Source organism: Falco peregrinus, chromosome 8 (assembly GCF_023634155.1).
Source record: "Falco peregrinus isolate bFalPer1 chromosome 8, bFalPer1.pri, whole genome shotgun sequence".
NCBI classification, from domain to species: domain Eukaryota; kingdom Metazoa; phylum Chordata; class Aves; order Falconiformes; family Falconidae; genus Falco; species Falco peregrinus.
Window position 1 is genome coordinate 32,447,310 of NC_073728.1, and position 18,437 is coordinate 32,465,746.

At 41.0% G+C, this 18,437-nt stretch overlaps 1 protein-coding gene across 8 annotated transcripts in view; it reads left to right on the top strand.

Moving 5' to 3' along the window:
* Positions 1-18,437, top strand: part of KALRN (kalirin RhoGEF kinase) — a 528,424-nt gene that overhangs the window by 203,444 nt on the left and 306,543 nt on the right. For all 8 annotated transcript variants that reach the window (XR_008748289.1, XR_008748288.1, XM_055811375.1 and 5 more), the window contains exons 4-5: positions 3,807-3,999; positions 8,262-8,774. Coding sequence is in view for 6 of the 8 variants with exons in the window: in XM_055811375.1 (XP_055667350.1) it covers positions 3,807-3,999; positions 8,262-8,774 (706 nt within the window). In the remaining 2 variants the exon portion in view is untranslated. The remainder of the gene's footprint in view (positions 1-3,806; positions 4,000-8,261; positions 8,775-18,437) is intronic.

An 18,437-nucleotide genomic window follows, 5' to 3' on the forward strand; every position in this document is an offset into this window, starting at 1 on the left:
ACAATCTAAATAATTTTCTTATCCCCCTCTTCTTTCCCTGAAGTATTAGTACCTGTTTAGTATCTGGCTGCCTGCTCGTATAGTGTAAGTGCTCTCAAAGGTACCCCTCTCCACAGCATGCTCGGCAACTAAAAGTAGAAATAATGAGCAGACAGCTTTCTGGCTTGCAGCAGTTTAAACACTTAAATAATAGGTTTTGACAAGCAGGTTTAGAAATCAGGTGCTAATTTTCTGCAAAAAAGTCAGAGAACATGCGGAATTATCATTGTGCCAGATCAAATTCTGTAGGTGAGACTACAGACCCACAGGACTTGTTACAGGTTAGTAGCATTCATCTACCATACAGGTTAGAACCATTCGAGAAAAAAATTGCAAGCAGAGACACTTCTGCAAGACTCTGAGCAAGGTTCTTGAAACAGATAATTTGCTGAAAATTATAAATCTCATCCATTTGTACATTATCTGCTCTATAATTGAAATGATACCCATTTTTTCATTTACTTTATTTGCTAAAAGAAACTTAAATGCCTATGTGACTAATCGAGTAGGGAATTCCTCTTTGTAATTAAGAGCATTGTATTGAGTTTTGTATTATTAGTGAAATAGTTGTTACTTGTTGATGTGCTTTGAACTGAAGAAATCTGATTGTTCTTCCTCTCCTTCTTCTTGATCCCCACATCCTGTCAGTTTCCTACTTAAAAATGTACTAAGCATGTTGAAAATTTGGTCTAGTTACAAGGAGCGTAGATAGTGCTAGTAGGGAATGACTGCTTATTGCCTCTTCCAGGACAAGAATCAGGAAGCATTTGACTCCTACCCATGGGCTGATGTCCCAGCCTGGCCTGCAGGGTCAGTGGCTGCTCTCCTATGTCCACCAGAAAAAGCTGCGGAATTGTTACTCCTTTCTTCTTCTGTTGAAAACATGCTGTAAAGTCTCCAAAAACCTGAAAGTAGAGATTTAGGGTGTTGTGGAGAGTTTTTTCACACATGCATGCTCCTCTGCTTCTCTGCACCTCCAGGGTCCAGAAAGGCTGTAAACCTTCAATAAACACAGAATCCAGCCCACAGTTACATCTCTTCGTTCCATATCTAGAATATCTATCACACTGCAGGCAGAACCTTCAGTCATGTTGATATGTCAACGTGGGTGTCAAGATGGTATCACACTGCCTATGCTCTACAGCTGGGGGCAGGGTGTGATTTTGGGTCTGTTTGGGTCTAAGATTTCAGTTCAGGTTCATAAATGGAAGACTTCCATTGCTCAAGATGTTCCTGTTCTGCTTACTGAAACAGGTTTTTCTGTTGTTCATCAGTAAATTAAGTTATTGGTTTAGATCAGATTTGGTAAGTTGTCAGGTTGGCAGCAGCCATGGGGAGTTGCAATGAGGTTAATGTTGGCTGTACCTTGCTGTGGTTACAGTGGGGGTGGGGGGGTGTTTGTTTGTTTATGTCAGAAAAGACAGATTGCACTTACCTGCTACTGTGTTGGGGCTCTCCGTGTGCCTGTATGACTCCTGGATCTCTTTGTCAAGAGTTTGAAGAAAAATCAATCTGTGGAAAAGTCAGTTCGGTATAACAGGCATTGGTGACTTGGCAGAAGTTACTGAAGACCCTATAAAGCTTTGCAAGAAAAAAATGCAAAACACAACCCCCTTCTGTTCATCTCTTTCTGATTTGATTCTCTGCCACAGCTCTTGTTGAGAAGGGCAAGAAGCAGTAGCACCACCAACAAAGGTTCTTTTACAGCCTTTTTTGGCACTAGTTATTGAAGGATCAGATGGCTGACCTTTCAGCACTAGGTAAAAGGAGAACAAAAAGATCTATATTCCTGACAGTGTTTGGAAGTGCCTGGTCTCCCTAGTTTTTCTTTGCACTGACTGTTGTATGCGGCATGCTCTAAATGTGCCAATAATGTTAAGGCAGAGGACCAAGCTTGTTGGCTTTGACTGCTCCTTCCTGGCCCTGAGTTGAAAGTATTCAAGTTAACAGACTCTTAAAATGGCAAAATCCACTTTGCCATGGAGTGGTCCATCTGTGCACAAATCTTTCTAGACAAACGTAGCATCACCAAGGACTTTTATTTTTAAGTTACATGTGTTAATCCAGTGTGCCTCCTGTGAAGGATACCCCCATCCTTGTCTGAGACCAGAAACCTAGTTGTAAGCTTTCAGTGAGATATATAGGAGCTGGATATTATTAGCAGAAAGAGTCCTTTAGGAATTTAGAGGGGCAGAGTATAGTAAAAGACATCCTGTGTGTTTGTGCACTGAGAGTATTTGTGTGGAGGCTAAACAGTGTCTTACAATTTCTGCATTATATCCATAATTAATAATGCCTGTCCTCAGCATATTTCAGATTGATTCCAGTGATATCAACACTTGCTATTTTAAATTATCTTACATACGTCTTTATGGCCACATTATTGATCCTACTTATGTTGATGGCCAGTTTGCAGAAAGGTCAAAGAAGCTATGTATTAAAAATTCATGTATTAAGGAGGTTTTCTTGTTCTGTGCCTCACTGTTATATTCATTATACAAATGTGTTCATGTTCTGCCATGTTTCTCTTCTTTCTCAGCTTTTCTTACTGTTTTCATCTTCCTTTCTTCCTTCCACACTTACTTTCTTCCAAAAGCTTCTCCTTCTGTGGAAAAGGCTGTGGCCTTCATTCCACCTGAAAAAAACCTAAATAAATTAGATCAGTAGGTGGACCATTTTGGCATTTTTAGTATATCACCAATGAATTTTACTCATTTACCATACCAATAATGTTACTGGGGATGGGGAAGGTCACATTTTGTGCAAGTGCTTGAAGCTTAAAGCAGACACCATAGCTCTCAAGACTTCAACACCATGTATGGCAGATATATTAGCTGGACAGCCAGAAGAGCAGACATTTCCTAAATCTCCTCAAATGTTGAATGCTGCAGATGGAGGATGATGGTTTTGAGCTACTTCTTTTTCTGAGGAGCAAAACTATGCCTCTGGAAAAGCTATCCTGAAAGCTTGTCAGATTTGGCTTGAATCAACATGTCCTTTTCATTCTTTCTCCTCGTTTCTCCTGAGGAGAAAGGGAAGATGTATTTACCAGCTAGAGCTTGCTGGTTTTGGGCCCCATGCATTGCCAATGACCAGGCCAGACACTGTCTTGAACTTTTGAGGAGGGAGGAGCACAGGCTGGCAGAAAAGCATGACTGCAGATTGAAAAAGATCCTGCAACATTTGGAAGATCTTCCAAATCAGGAGGGAAAAGGGCCCCAATTTTTACAGTCCACATGCTGAGTCACAAGGACCTTCCCTTCAGGGAATGCTTGCCAGGCACTTTTCTGGAAATTATGCTTTTTTTAAAAGCCCTTAAAAGGGCCTCTAAAAATGAGGGCACCCAATTTTACAAGTGGCCAGTAATGCCAAGGCACAGGACCCTGCTTGTTGGCTTTGGCTGTGGATTGAATTCAGTGTGTTGAAAGGAGAATCTCTTGTATGTACACATAGCTCCTATACACATGTATTTGATTCTGTTTTCAATTGTGTGAAAGTATGTATGTTTTCTGTGAAAATTTGAATTACATGTAGTTGGGAAATTAGAGATTAAACTAATATATACACTGGAATTTAATGTAAATGAGATTATGGTAAAATTAATATAGCCTTTCATATAGCCTTTATGCTGTACCATCTTTTGCCTTTTATTTTGAAGTATATAATTCCTTGATCAGTTCTGAAGCACTGAACACTAGCAACAAAAGTTGAGTCTCAGTGTGGCTTTCCACAATATTAATTATTTTGATATGCTTTTATTCCTACAGCGAAGATGTTTGTAAACGAGGATTCACTGTTATTATCGATATGCGGGGATCCAAATGGGATTTGATCAAACCGCTCCTAAAGACCCTTCAGGAAGCCTTTCCTGCTGAGATTCACGTTGCCCTGATTATAAAACCTGATAATTTCTGGCAGAAGCAGAAAACGAACTTTGGCAGTTCCAAGTTCATCTTCGAGGTGAGAGCCACATGAGAGATGTATGGTAAAGCATTTTCTCTGATAAGAAAGTTTCTTCAGGTAGAAAAAAAAATTCCTAAGCCCTGTGACTGAGAAAAAGAAAGACATCTAAGGACTGTGTGACTGAGCGAGCTGATGCTGTGGCATCAGGTTGCCTTCTGAGCACACAGATGGAATGGGATGCATGTTTCACCTCAGAGTCTCACATGCATAGTTCAGTTTGGTAGGTGTTTTGTGGGCTTTTTTTGTGGTATTTGTTTTTGGTGGTGTTACATTCAGTCTTTCCTTTGTTTCTTTTAGAAACAAAACCCCACCAATTCAGTCAATGTACTAAGGACAAAGTTGTCTAGATGTTAATGTACGGGTTTGTTAGTTGACCCCTACCCAGCTTCAGGTAGTGGCTTTTTTTTAATAAAAGTTATTTATGCTGACTTTATTTATATATTATCATTGCTTTGATTTAATTAAAATTTACAATTCAGGGGTAACATTAACAACTCATGTTAATGATAAGGTGCCTCAGGCAGGTTCTTTGAGAAGTAACCAGTATGTAACTGCATAATTAAAGGGAATTTTACTTTGTCATTGGTGAAGACAAACCAGCTGAGTTCTCTCAGTGCGCTTCAGTTTTCTGTGATTTTCAACTTCTTACTCAAAGAGAAGCAAAGCTCAGGTGCATGAAGTGCTCATACATCAATCGTGCCCAGCCATGAGCTAGTTATATATTGGGTTTTTTTTAATTTGATGAGAAACTATTCTATTGTTGGCTGGCTGTCTTGCCAATCCGTTAATTTCAGAGAGACACTCAGATTTTGTATCTCTGGAGCTCAGAAGAGAAGAATGTGGCTGTAGTTCTTAATTTTGACTGCAATGGAGGACTATATTTAAGATACGTTGAAGTCAGTGTGATATAAATATGTCCTTATTTTCAAGCTCTTCTTAAAAGCACTCTTGAATTGCACTGCATAACTAGATTGGTGTTAAGCATTAACAAACTTTTACATTATTATCACAATTTAAGTATTTGGACATTTTCCCCCTCTGTCTCAAAAGAACAGTAAACTCATAAATTTTGCTTTGTTTAAATGAGTCTTTACCTTCCTTGGCTCCCTATGAAGACTCAGTCATCAAAATAACTTCCACTTGCTATGCCCTACATGAATTTGAAAGCAAGGCTGTTGTCGGTATAGGCTGTTGGGGTTTTTTTTACCTCCAGAGATTCCCCACACTGGCAGAACTGTGGCTGCCGTTACAGTGCAATGAGGTTGGCTGTGCTGCCTGCGGGGAATGAGAGGGAGTAGGGCAGTGGGAAGGAGAAAGGAGATGTAATGGTACAGAAGAATGTGGAGCAGGAGAGAGCCTGTGCAGAGGCTAGTAATAGAATAGTTCATGGGAATAGGGAGCTTCTGGTTAAAATATATATGGGCACTAAGGGGCAGTCCCATGGTAGCCCAAGAAAAGGCAGTTTATGTGTGTATATCCAGCACAGAATTTCAGTCCTCCAATACTTTAGTAAACAAAAGCAAGAGTTCAAATATATATTTTTGTAACGTTGGGTTGTTGTTGGTTTTTTTTTAAATGAATTAACACTTTCTGGAGGCTTGACTTTTTTATTGTGTGGAGTTGGTGTGCTGATAATGAAGATTAGACTGTGGTCAAGCTATTCTTCATAGTTACAGTTATGAGTCTTGTTTTAAAAGCTCTGGACTAGTTTGCTGTACATGCTGGCATGCATGAAGGGTATTTTCACTTTGTGTGTGTGCCTTCGAGCCTTAGTCTGTCTGCAGGGCTGTTCACATGGGTGTCTGTAATGGTTCACAAATTTTGGACCGCAGGAGGAGAGTCAGTGCTTTCACTGTCTATTGGACCACCTGTGGACACTGATGAGTTCTTCAGTTCTATGATTTTTAAAAGATCTTTTAAGCTGTGGTCTACAGTACAGCAGACCCCCTGCAATATACACACCACAATCCAGGAACTTCTGTTTTAAAGAATTCTTGTGGATGCTGCTGTTTAGTGGTAGGCTCAGGCTCTGCGGCAGCTCATGCTTTCTCGTAAGAACTGTGAATATCAAGTAAGCATTGCAGGTCAGTATGACTCACATTTGATTTATGTGGGGCAGCACACAGGTATCCTCTCTGCACTGAACCATCGTGGTGATTTCCCACCACTGTGATCAAACACAAGGTTCTTGGCAGGAACAGACTGTGGTGGAAGGCCATGGGAGTCTCTGTTGAATTGCCCCATCTGCAAACTCAGCAGTAACCAGTGTCAGTTTTAAGGCCAGATTCTGCTTTTGAGCTTAGTGGAAGCATTATGCATGTGCCAGGGCAGTGTATGACCCTTAGTGGAGGCTGATGATCTGGGTTTTGTGTTGTGAGACTCTGGCAGAATGATTCTGTGTCACAGTCCAGAGAGTAAAGCATGCCCACAGACCATCACACAAAGAAAAGAGAGAAAAAAAAGGGTTTGGTTAACGTATGTGGACTCCAAAGCTTTCTGTCACTTTGAGGAATGGACCAGGCAGCTTAGTTTAGCATTAATGCAGAAGTGCCTGCAAGATTCTTTCTCCTGCCAAAAGGGTTTAAATAGTGGACAGTGCTTTTTACAGTGATTTCTAAAAGAAAGATGGGTGATGCCTGAAAGGCAGTTACTTTGTCTTACCACCTACCTGCCTAACTAAGGTTGTTTTCATGAGAGTTTCAAGAACTCCTTAAAGAAACAAATTTTAATATAGAAATCTGCTGCAGAATTCATGAAATGTAAAGCCCTTTTGCTATATCATCATGTCAAATTCTGTTCATGACAAAGAGCAGTGTTTGCATTAGCTGCATTAGCAGACACACTGCAAGGGGAGTTGCCCAGGTATTAGCTATGAAGTCTTTTCCTGACAGGCAGTTAAACTCTAAATTGAATTATCTTCAAGGGGCCAGTGTCCAGGTCAGGAGGTTTAGCAATTTGAAATCCCTCTGAAGCTACATACTTAGCTTCCCATTGTTTGTTGACTCTTCCCTCTGTCCTCTCCCTTCCCCAAAGCAAGGAGTATTGAAAGAAAGTTTTAAAATAATCTTTCTGCTGTGCATAATTTCAGTGCAACACTAATTTTGATACATTTCAGAATGCCTGATATTTTAGAAGGATACAAATTGGAAGAAAAGCCTGTTATTAACTTTAAACCAGTGGGCAGCCTGCTATTTTGGACGTAATTCAGGATAATGGACAGGACTTGAGGTATTTTTCTTTGTAGACGAGTTTTACAAGATTGCTGTGGTTATTGGGTGCCTCCACTTCTGAAGAGCGCACTCTGACATTCTTTAGAGGCCTGGTCTTTAGGGAATAGATGTGCAGTCACTGATGAACATCACAAGCCTTTAAGGGCTGCCAATTTGTGCATTAACATGACAGCACTGAAAATCTCTAGTAACATACAGAACCCTATGCTCATATTTCAGAAAAAAAAAAAAATTGTGTGAAATAAATGGGAACAGCCATCAGTTGTTGCGTTCTTAAACTGTAATCTGCTTTCCAGGCACCCAGTGCATTTCTCTATCACTGATTACTGAGTCTGAATGAATTAAAACCATCTCTCATTGATTGTGTATGATTCATGAGCAGTACTTTCTATTTGCAATAATTTCTACTTGTTAATACTCCAATGACACTTTACTTTTACATTGATTTTGGCTTAATTACATTAGAAATTACTAATATGAAAGGGAGCTGCCTGTGGCAAAAGCCAACTGGAATAATCTGGAGGAAGATAACAGCATATTCTGTGTTGTGGCAGATCACAATACCTGCTTCAGTTTATATGAATAAAACTTTTGCTGTTTTATAGCCACCTTCCTGAGCATAACACAAGAAGCAGAATCCCTGTAATACCATATACCTGTTTAATGAACAATCGTGTCTAGATATCAAACAGCTGCAGTAAGAAGTCTTCAGTGTCCAGCTAGGTTAAAGTAATCAGTAGCAGAAGAATTCTCATTGTATGTTTTTGATAGTCAGGCCAGCTGAAAAAGATCGACATTATCCCACCAAATATCATGTCTTTTAACAAATAAATAAATCAGTGCCATTAATAGAAATGTTTTCAATCCACTTAATTCATCAAAATCAAACATAGTCGTTGGCATCTTTTACAATGTTCCTTCAATTATGTATTGATGAAGAAAATAATCCCTTCAGGCTATTTATGGATTGCTATGTTATTTCTGATTAGACAGTCATTGATTCAAATGCTGTCATTTTCCCTTCCTTAGACAAGTATGGTATCTGTTGAAGGCCTGGCAAAACTTGTAGATCCTTCTCAACTGACGGATGAGTTTGAAGGATCCTTGGATTACAACCACGATGAATGGATAGAGTTGCGTGTCTCCTTGGAAGAATTTTTCAACAGTGCCATCCATTTATTATCGAGGTTGGAGGATCTCCAGGAAATGTTGGCTAGGAAGGAGTTTCCAGTTGATGTTGAGGGCTCAAGAAGGCTGATCGATGAGCACACGCAGCTTAAGAAAAAAGTGATTAAAGCTCCTGTGGAAGAACTGGATCGTGAGGGTCAAAGGTTATTACAATGCATAAGATGCAGTGATGGTTTTTCTGGTAGGAATTGCATTCCCGGAAGTGCAGATTTTCAAAGTCTTGTGCCAAAGATCACCAGCCTTTTAGACAAGCTGCATTCTACTCGGCAACACTTGCATCAGATGTGGCATGTCCGCAAGCTGAAACTGGACCAGTGCTTTCAACTCCGGCTTTTTGAGCAAGATGCTGAGAAGGTAGGGAATAATCTGTTCCTTTCATACTTTAACCAAGACTTTATCACAAAGACATTGTGACTTTTTTTTCTGTAATTAGCAGCATGAGGTATTCATAACAGGTGTAAATCTCATGTTGCCAATGGATGTACTTTATGTGACTTGTAAACCACATTCACTGAACTAACTGTTGGATGTAGCAGGCACGATAATATCCAAGAATAACTTCTCTATGTCACTTCTGATGAAAGTTAATCTGCTTTTTTGTGTCATAATGGGTACATTTGCTAGACATTAGCACAAGAATCAGGCTTTTTTTCAAGTTTCTTTTTCTAAGCTTATGAATATATTTATCTACATGTCACAGCACCTAGAGAAGAATGATTTTAGGGTTTGCTTCACTATGATTACTGTTTGCACTTCTTGCAAGTCTATGGGAAATTTGTAGTTTGAATCCTCCTAATTGTTATCTCAAACAACATTTTCAGTTTCCCTTTCCTAGGAAATCACAACAGGATTTGCAACTGGTAAAATCTTTAGTAATGGCTTTGTATCAAAGGCATGTCCACTTAGTACCCACAGCATGAGATCTCAGCCTGTGTTTAAGTTAAACATATAAACAGACCAAGAGAAAGTATTCTGAAATGACAGCAGCATGCAAAACTCAGTGTGGCTGTTTTGCATTAAAAAGCGCATAGGGACGGCATTTGAATTCATATTTGACACTTAAGTCAGTGGCCAAGATTCCTGTTCACTAGTACAAGACCTTATTTGAGAAATATTTAACATTAAATTATTCCAGAGATAGCATTGCAACTTCATGTTTCTTGGGCATTTGTAATGTAGCGTATCAGCCTGAAAAGTACATAGGGTGTCTCGAAATGAAATACAGTGTACAAAAGTATTTAGAGCAGCAGAAACACAGGTAAGTAACATGGCTTTAGGAAGCTGTAGTTTAACAGGTGTATAGTACTGCACCAGAGTTACATACCCATTCCCTGCCTCTTCAGAAGTTACTCATTCAGGAACCCGTAATAGATAGGGAAGTCCTCCTGCAAGCAAAGCATAGCAGCTTCTCATGTTTGTTGAAAAGACTGGCTAAAAAACAGCCAGAGTTCCCTAACCAGGTCTCATATGCATCACTACCTACAAATGTCAGTAACACGCAGTAAAGCAGGCTTCTTAATACTTGTAGTATTTGTTTGCTGTTTGCCTCTGGAAGCACATGTAGGTACTGATTTTGATGAATTTATTTGAGAAAACTGTATTATGCCAGAGTCTTGGCAGTCTTACTTTCTTAACACGGAAGTGCTTGACATCTTGTGAGATGGTTTTGCGAGTCTTTACTGCACATTTAAAATTCCAGGCTGCAGAGTAAGGTATTCTCAGCGGAAGGTACCGAGCTCGCAGGCTCATGTTTATCTAGTTTCTATAGCCATCAAAAGCACCGGTCTCTGAATCTTCTCCACTTAATGTATGATCCAGTTGTTTCACTAATGTGTCTGCCTTGACCCAGCAGGAATAGCAAAAGAAATGCAGACCTCATCTGCAGAGGATCTCACTGAAGATGCATTTTTTTAATCAACTGCAATTTATATTATTTTTGACACATCAGGGAGAAGCACATTGCTGAAACAAATACAATCTTCAGTACTACAGAGCAAAACACAAGACATTGGTTTTCAATGCATGTACTAAATATCTCTAAGGCATGCTAGGACTGAAAAGGCTCCATCATTGTATAATCAATCCTCCTGCTGGGAAAACCTTGAATTCAAATGAGTCCCTCTAAAACAAGAGTCACTGCAGCATCACTCAAGAATGCGTAAGAGCAGAGTTTTTCTTCCAAATGCCACAATTTCTTCTTTCTTTTCCTTGTGTGTCATGTGCTATAAGGAGATCACTCACGGCTGTCCTTCCCAGCAGCTGCTGTATTTCAGTCAGTGCTTCAGTTTGGATTTTCAGTTTCTTTGGGATTATTCAGGTGACCACTGCTTAGTAACATAAATTTTAATTTTTATTTATGATTATTATTTGCTAATATTATTAGCAGATTATTATTATTTAGTAAATTAATTTTAATAATAATGTTATATGCTGAAATGGTCTCAGATCAAGTCAGTGCCTGAGAATTTCTTGTTGCCAAGCACTGCTCTGTAGTATTGAAGGAAGTCTCCAATATATTTTTCCTTTTGATCTTCTGAAACAGGCATAAAAGGATGATTTGATACAAGTCTGAGCATTGTGACAGCTAGGTTCTTTGCATGTGTTATTCTGAGGTTGTTAAGTGTAAAGTTTAGGCAAGTCAGCAGATAAATGAAACTTCTGAGGTGAAGAAGAAGCAGTGAAAATATGATTCCTGCCTTTTAAACACTGGCTGTCTCAAGCAATTCCCAACTGACAAAACTGGCATTTTGATCTTCTCAATATTTCTTCTTCATCTACCTCACATTAACTGAACACAGTCTTGCTTTGGCTTCTCTGAGTAGCTCTGCTTGCTTTTCCTTGACTACTACATTTTCCCAAAGAATAGAAATGATTTTGGTTTTTTATACTCTCAAATAAGTGTTTTTAATCTTTTCAGTTTGTGAGTCCCTAAAATTCTTCCAGAGAAGGTTGCAGATCATTTTACTTCATATTTTGCACATGTGGACTGATAAAAAATATTGATGTGCTTATTCTCCTTAGCTGCAGCTCTCTTTGAAGTAGTCTGACCACCTTAGACTGGAAAGTACTTGTCTCATAAAATGTTCAGAGCTAAATCAAGCCTGAATGCCCTCTCCACTGTATAAATAGCCATCACGCTCTCTCTGTGTATTGAATTTTAAAGATTCCTGGTACCTCCATTTGCTCATTGGCACTCTACCTTCTACAGTTACGTATGGTAGCAGAGCCAGGATAGTCTTCATCTCATGGGGAGAAGCACAGCTCTTTCCATATAACCTGGATATGTCATTTAGTGCTAATCAAATGACAACTCTAATACCCTGTGAAAGCTCAAACTCCAACATAAAATTCTGAATATAAATAAGGGTTTAGGGCCTTTTAAAATATCTCTGTATGCTCATTGGGTGATACTTTAGGAAACCTGTTCTAATAAGGAGAAAATAGACAAGGACTTTCCATTTTCTGGACACCTCTGATTTTAAAAATCTCAGATATCCTTATTCACTGAAAAGTTCTTAAAGATGAGAATAAAAAAAAGGGGGGAGGACAGACACATGAAGCAAAAATATGCAGTATTTTAAGGTAGGTTAATTTTTGAACCCTTTGGTATTAAAATACCCTAGATTTTCAAAGCAAATCAGTTCACTCTCTTCCCTCCTATAGATGCCCTCCATTGGAACATTTATAAATGAGAGGCGCTGCCTGGACACATGAATTATTCAAATTTCTATTTGTAATTTGAATAATTAAAAATAAATACAACTTTGAATTACTATAAAATTATGATTACAACTTACAGAAGGTCTGTATGGTTGTGTGCTGAGCAAATCACATTGTTGGCAAAATAAAAGGAGGGGGTGGCAGTCACGGCCTGGGCTTCTCCCACTCAAATCAGTGGGAGAGAGCAGAGCTGGCTGTGGACAAACTTTGCCTCCAAGTCAGGCTGTTAAGGTTTTATTTTCCTGTGCTGGGGCCGAGGGAGGAAAAAGTTGAGCTATCACATAGGCACAAGCAGTGCAGTGAGATTGAATCCCCAGATGGAGACTGGAAGCTCCCTGAAGCTCAAGTCAGCAGGCAGGTCAGCCATGTGGGGAGCTTTGGCAGAGTGGTGTAAGGAAATTCACATGCTGTGCAGTGCTGACTGTAATGATCTGCTGATAAATAACACATTTCAGTCACTGGTGTAGCCCTGACCCTCACTGTTCAACAAATTTAGTCCTCACCAACTAATATATACATATGTATGTACATACATATATATAATTTTGAAACTAGAACTGAGGCTTCACTGTGTTTTTACTGGGTAACAGGAAAAGTGGTTTTAGCCATCAGTAACATGAAAAAATGTATTCCAGTCTAAATTGAATATTGTTTCAAACAAAAAACCCACAATCAGCATAGATCCAACTATTAGAACTATCTGAGAAATGTTAATTGGTTGGTTGAAATCTGGACAGGGAGAAGAATTCAGGCAAGAGTCCACATGTTTTGCACTTGAGTAAATACCAAAAAAGAGGAAAAAAAATATCCTTACAGACTATGCTTTCCAGCTTTTCTGGAAATCATTTGTAACTGGCACCCAACTTGACTTTTGTAGGAATTTCCCCATCGTTCTCGGTTGGTTCCATATCAATTTTACTGCTGTGGCATGTATGTGAATGAAAAACAGCTATCATGATGTAATCAGCGTTGTCCACGTTAAGTATAAACGATATAGTCATCAGCTGGACTGAACCAGGGATGTCTTCTGTAAACTTGTAACACCAGAGTGAAGAAAGAGCAGGCTGCTGTAGCATCGTTGGGGGCAGAGAAGACTTTGCATGTTAGCTCTGTGTTCACCTCCCCTTCTCCTGGACTTTCTAGAGAGTGCACTACACAAAGGCAAACTCCCAAAGATGGCAGTGGTAGTTAGGAAATGCCACCAGAGAATTTCACTGGAAGCTTGTGGTGGGAGAAACATTTTATTTGGGTAGGGTCAGCTTTGTAGAAGGTCTGGTGGCAAACCACAGGCCACATCTAGTCTTCAAGGAGCAGTGAAGTAGCAGGCTTGCAGTCAAAACCATCTGCCTCATCCATACTAAAGCTTCCCTTTGCAAAACACAGCTCTGCCTGTGATTTTCCTTGTGGAGCAGGCTATGGGAAGCAGTGCTGGCTGATGGGGGCTGCTGTGGTACTGCTATGAACAGGGTGGAATAACAGTTGCAGCAGTTCTCCTCCATCTCACTCACTGTGCAGCTGTGGGTGGTGAGACCATGGCAGCAAGGAGCACACACTGCATCCCTCCCTTCTCACACACCATGCTGCTTCAGGCCTCTTCCTCAGTCTGGTCTCCATAAATAAGGGAACTGACATGTTTTTCTACTGGATAGATGCTATTAAACTCAGCCCCATTTAGTGAAATAAGTAATATGGGGCATTTGGTTTCTGAAGGAAGACAATCACAGATATACCAGCTGTATTAGACTCCTATTCCCATTCCTAATAAAAGTTTTGGGAAGACTCCCATTAATTTTCAGCAGAAGCACAATATACCCATTAACGCTTATTCTGAAGTTCCAGATGAAATTCAGGAGTTCCTGATTTAGAATCTAATTCAACACCAGACAGTTAGTCTACAAAAATACAGAGAAGCTCTAGCTCCACAGCAAAGTCAGTGGGAGAGAAGATAGTCCAAGTAGTATATATCATCTGAGTATCTGAACAATGCTCATGCTATTATTGGAGTATTATACCTGATACCTGCCAAAGGTTTATGTTCCTCAGAAGGAAGGATTGCTCTGCAAACTACTCTTGGTCTAAAAAGGTGTGGAATTACTCTGATGGAATTATAGAATGCAAAATGTGGAAATTTACACTGTGCTTTGGGGGGTGGGGGTTGGGGAAGATGGCTTTAAGAAAGAAACAGTGGTATCTTGATGTTTGAGAGAAGGGAAACTATCAGTGCATTTGTGATTCTATGATACATATCCACTTTAACCATTTCATACATTACTTCCCCTTATACTACACTTTACAATTCTGATGCTGTATGTTCTGTAATAAAATACATTACAAATGTGATGATATGATCCTTCTTGCTAGTAGGACGCAGTTTATTTTATTACAGTCCAGTAAATAGGGCAATTGTATCTGCTCCTTTAGTGAAGTGATGCTGTGTGGGGAAGCGTTTCCTAGAAATGGGTCTTAGCTGACTTCCTGAAAAAGCATAAGAAAGATTAAGATTAGCAACATCTTCACCATCTTCTTCATTTCCAATCACCTCTACATTTTCTTCTTCTGGCAGTGTCAAAACACCCTGGAATTGATACGTAAGCAGATGATAAGAGTTTTCCCATTTACAACAAGTCATATTAACCCTTAAGGATTTCTGTAATGCCAAAAGGCATAGCACCTGGTACAGACTCCTCTGAGAAAAAGTCCACATAGTGAAGGACCATTTCCCCTCTCTTATTTCATTGCTGGAAGCACATGGTTTCTTTCATTTGGTCTATGTTTCATATATACAATTGCCTCCAAGATTTCATGTGAAATGTTGGCTTAGAAATTACTGTAAGGGGGATGTGTCCCAGGGAATGAGAGCAGGGAAACCAACGAGGAAAGTACTGAGAAGCTGACGGAGGGAGCTGTCATATGTGAAATGAATACAAAGCAAATGAGTTCTGGGGAGGTGGATAATTAGGACTGGGGAGGAGGAAGGAAGCATATTAAGATGGGAAAGAACCGGAATCAGGATTAATAACAAGAGCATGTCCTTAGTGTCTTGCACCAAGGAGAAATATGTATGCCCCCTGTGCTGTTCACTGCAAAAGGATTTGTTATTGAATGAATGGTATTTAACAGTAATAATCATACAGGCATAATAAGCATGGATTAGACATGGATTTTTGCACAGGATTTAGATTTCATTTAAGTTACATGAACACTGCATTGGTGTACAGAACTCAGCATGCCCTGGATTTTTCCATCTAAGTACTTACACAATGGATATCACAACAGCACAGTAAGTGAGCATCACAGTGAGGAGCTTTCCTGGAGATTTTGAACATGGGGGTGTTGTTAGACCTGAGGTAAGCTCCATAAGATTTCTGCAGTAAAAGGAGTCAATAAGCTTAGTGTCTTCTGCAGAGGGATTTGACTGAGGGTCTAAGTGAGGCTCATGTAAGCATGTTACTTTCATCCTTAGCCCATTTCAAATGTCTGTGCAGAAAAAGGACAGAGGTCTTGGGGTACAGATGCTGACTGGGAAAGGCACTGAACTGGGATCTGTGTTTGTGAAAATGCATGTGTTTGCAGAGAGCTTTATAAGAAGAGTGACCAAGAATTTACTAAACTACAAAAACTTCTTACCCATATGCCCAGGAAAGAGTTGTCAGTGATCACAAGGGCTCAATTTGTTGTTGATACCTGCTCCTCTCAGCCCAAAGCAGCTGCTTCATCAGGTGAAACAATTCTGTTTCAGGTAGTTTTACCATAGAATCATTTAGTTTGGAAAAGGCTTTTAAGAACATCAAGTCCAATCATTAATGCAGGACTGCCAAGTCTATCACTACTACATCTTTTAAATACCTCCAGGGATGGTGACTCAACCACCTCCCTGGGCAGCCTGTTCCAATGCTTGACCACACTTTCAGTGAAGACACTTTTCCTAATCTCCAATCTAAACCTCCCCTGGTACAACTGGAGGCCATTTCCTCTTGTCCTATTGCTTGATACTTGGGAGAAGAGACCGACCCCCACCTGCCTACAGCCTCCTTTCAGAGAGCTGTAGAGAGCAATAAGGTCTCCCCTCACCCTCCTTTTGTCTAGGATAAACCACCCCAGTTCCCTCAGCTGCTCCAGACTTGTGCTCCAGACCCTTCCCCAGCTCCGTTGCCCATCTCTGGACACGCTCCAGCACCTCCATGTCCCTGTTGTAGCAAGAGGCCCAAAACTGAACCCAGGATTCGAGGTGGGGCCTCACCAGTGCCCAGTGCAGGGGGACAATCACTGCCCTGGTCCTGCTGGCCACACTGTTTCAGATACAAGCCAGGATGCTGTTGGCTGCCTTGGCCACCTGGGCACACTGCTGGCTCACGTCCAGCCGGCTGTCGACCAGCACCCCCAGCCCCTTTTCCTCCAGGCACTTCCCAGCCCCCTGCCCCAGCCCGTAGCGCTGCGGGGGGTTGCTGTGACCCACGGGCAGGACCCGGCACTGAGCCCTGTTGAACCTCATACAACTGACCTGGGCCCATCGGTCCAGCCTGTCCCGATCCCTCTGCAGAGCCGCCTGCCCTCTGCACATCAACACCTCCCAGCCTGGTGTCACCTGCAAACTGACCGAGGGAGCACTCGATCCCCTTGCCCAGATCATCGATGAAGACATTAACCAGGACCGGCCCCACCACTGAGCCCTGGGCAGCACCACGTGTGCCCGGCCACCAGCGGGATGTGACTCCATTCCCCACCACCCTGGGCTCAGCCGCCCAGCCAGCTTTAACCCAGCACAGAGCACCCCCGCCCAAGCCAGGAGCAGCCAGTTTCCCCAGGTGAATGCTGTGGGAGATGGTGTCACAGGCTTTACTAAGGTCCAGGTAGGCAACATCCACAGCCTTTCCCTCATCCACTAGGCAGGTCACCCTGTCAGGGAAGGAGATCAGGTTCATCAAGCAGGACCTGCCTTTCATAAACCCATGCTGGCAGGTCTGATCCCCGAATTGTTCTGCACGTGCTGTGTGATGGCATGTGGGATGATTGTTCAGTAACCTTCCTGAGATAGTTTCCTGGATCCTCCTTCCTTCCCTTCTTGGAGATGAGTGTCACATTTTAGCTGCATCCCCTCACTTGATTGCAGTTTGGTGCTTGAGGTCTCCCTGAGTTCTCTGCTAAAAGCCCAGAAGTCTGGTCCTGTAAAGCAGAGGGTCTTGGTTTCTATTGACATTAATGAAAGACTCACAGTGTCTGCTAAGAGCTCCCACTGACAGATGCTCAGTGGGCCAGTGCTGTTAGAGCCCTGCATCCAGGAGCTGTGTAGCTTCTGTCTCTGGCTCCAGCCTTACTGATGGCATGGTTAGAGACTTTGCCACCTACTTACAGAAATGAGAGCTTATTTCCAGCTGTCGGTACTGGTGCCCCCCCTCCAGTATTCCAGTTATGTCAGTACACACTTGCAACATTGTGGCTAGCTTGTTTTGCCAGGGCTTTCAATAGTCCTAAAATAAGAAAAACAAGCTTTGAAAATGTTCCTAACAAAACAGGTTCTTATGTTTAAGCTATAGAAGGAATATACAGATCTCTACATTTATGGATCTGGAATAGATGTTGAAAAGCAACATTTAGTCAAAGTATTTTAAGTTGCTTTAGCATCTTTTTCTCTTTCTTTTCTCATGCATATGGACTCTTGCACAGAGCACATAGTATCTGTTCTCTCCTGAAACCTTGTTTCCATATCTGGCATCTACTCTCTCATACTACCAGTGAAAAATGCTTTCTTTCATGATCTGAAGTTTCCCTTAGCATAAGGTGCCTTTTTTGGTATAGAGGTTCTCACTAGACAACTGTTCTTCCCCATTAATAAAATCAGAACTGGGATCCCAGTGCTGGGAAGGAGAGTCAGCTATCAGTCTAAATAAGCTGCCATTTGAATAGAAGATCATCACTTCATACCATCCTTTGTACCTAAGCCCACTCTGAAACGGAAACAACAGAGAGCACAAGCCCTGTGTTCAACATGAAGTGTTTGCTCTGACAGAGAATTTCTAATACCAAACAGAACACAGAACACGTGCAGACAGGTCCCTAAGTTGTTAAAATGACAGGCACCATCTTACAAATATCATATCTTAAAATGTCGGAAAGATAATTATATAGATGATGTGGAAAGGAGGTTTAAACTGAGACTGAGCTCAGTGCGTAAACAATAAAGTGCATGTTTGTATAGCACCTAACACAGTAACATACTGAATCTGGCTGGAGTATTGGCTGTTTCTAGCAAAGAAATGCAGATTTGCAGTTGAAAAATGCCATTGGAGATGGAAGGGT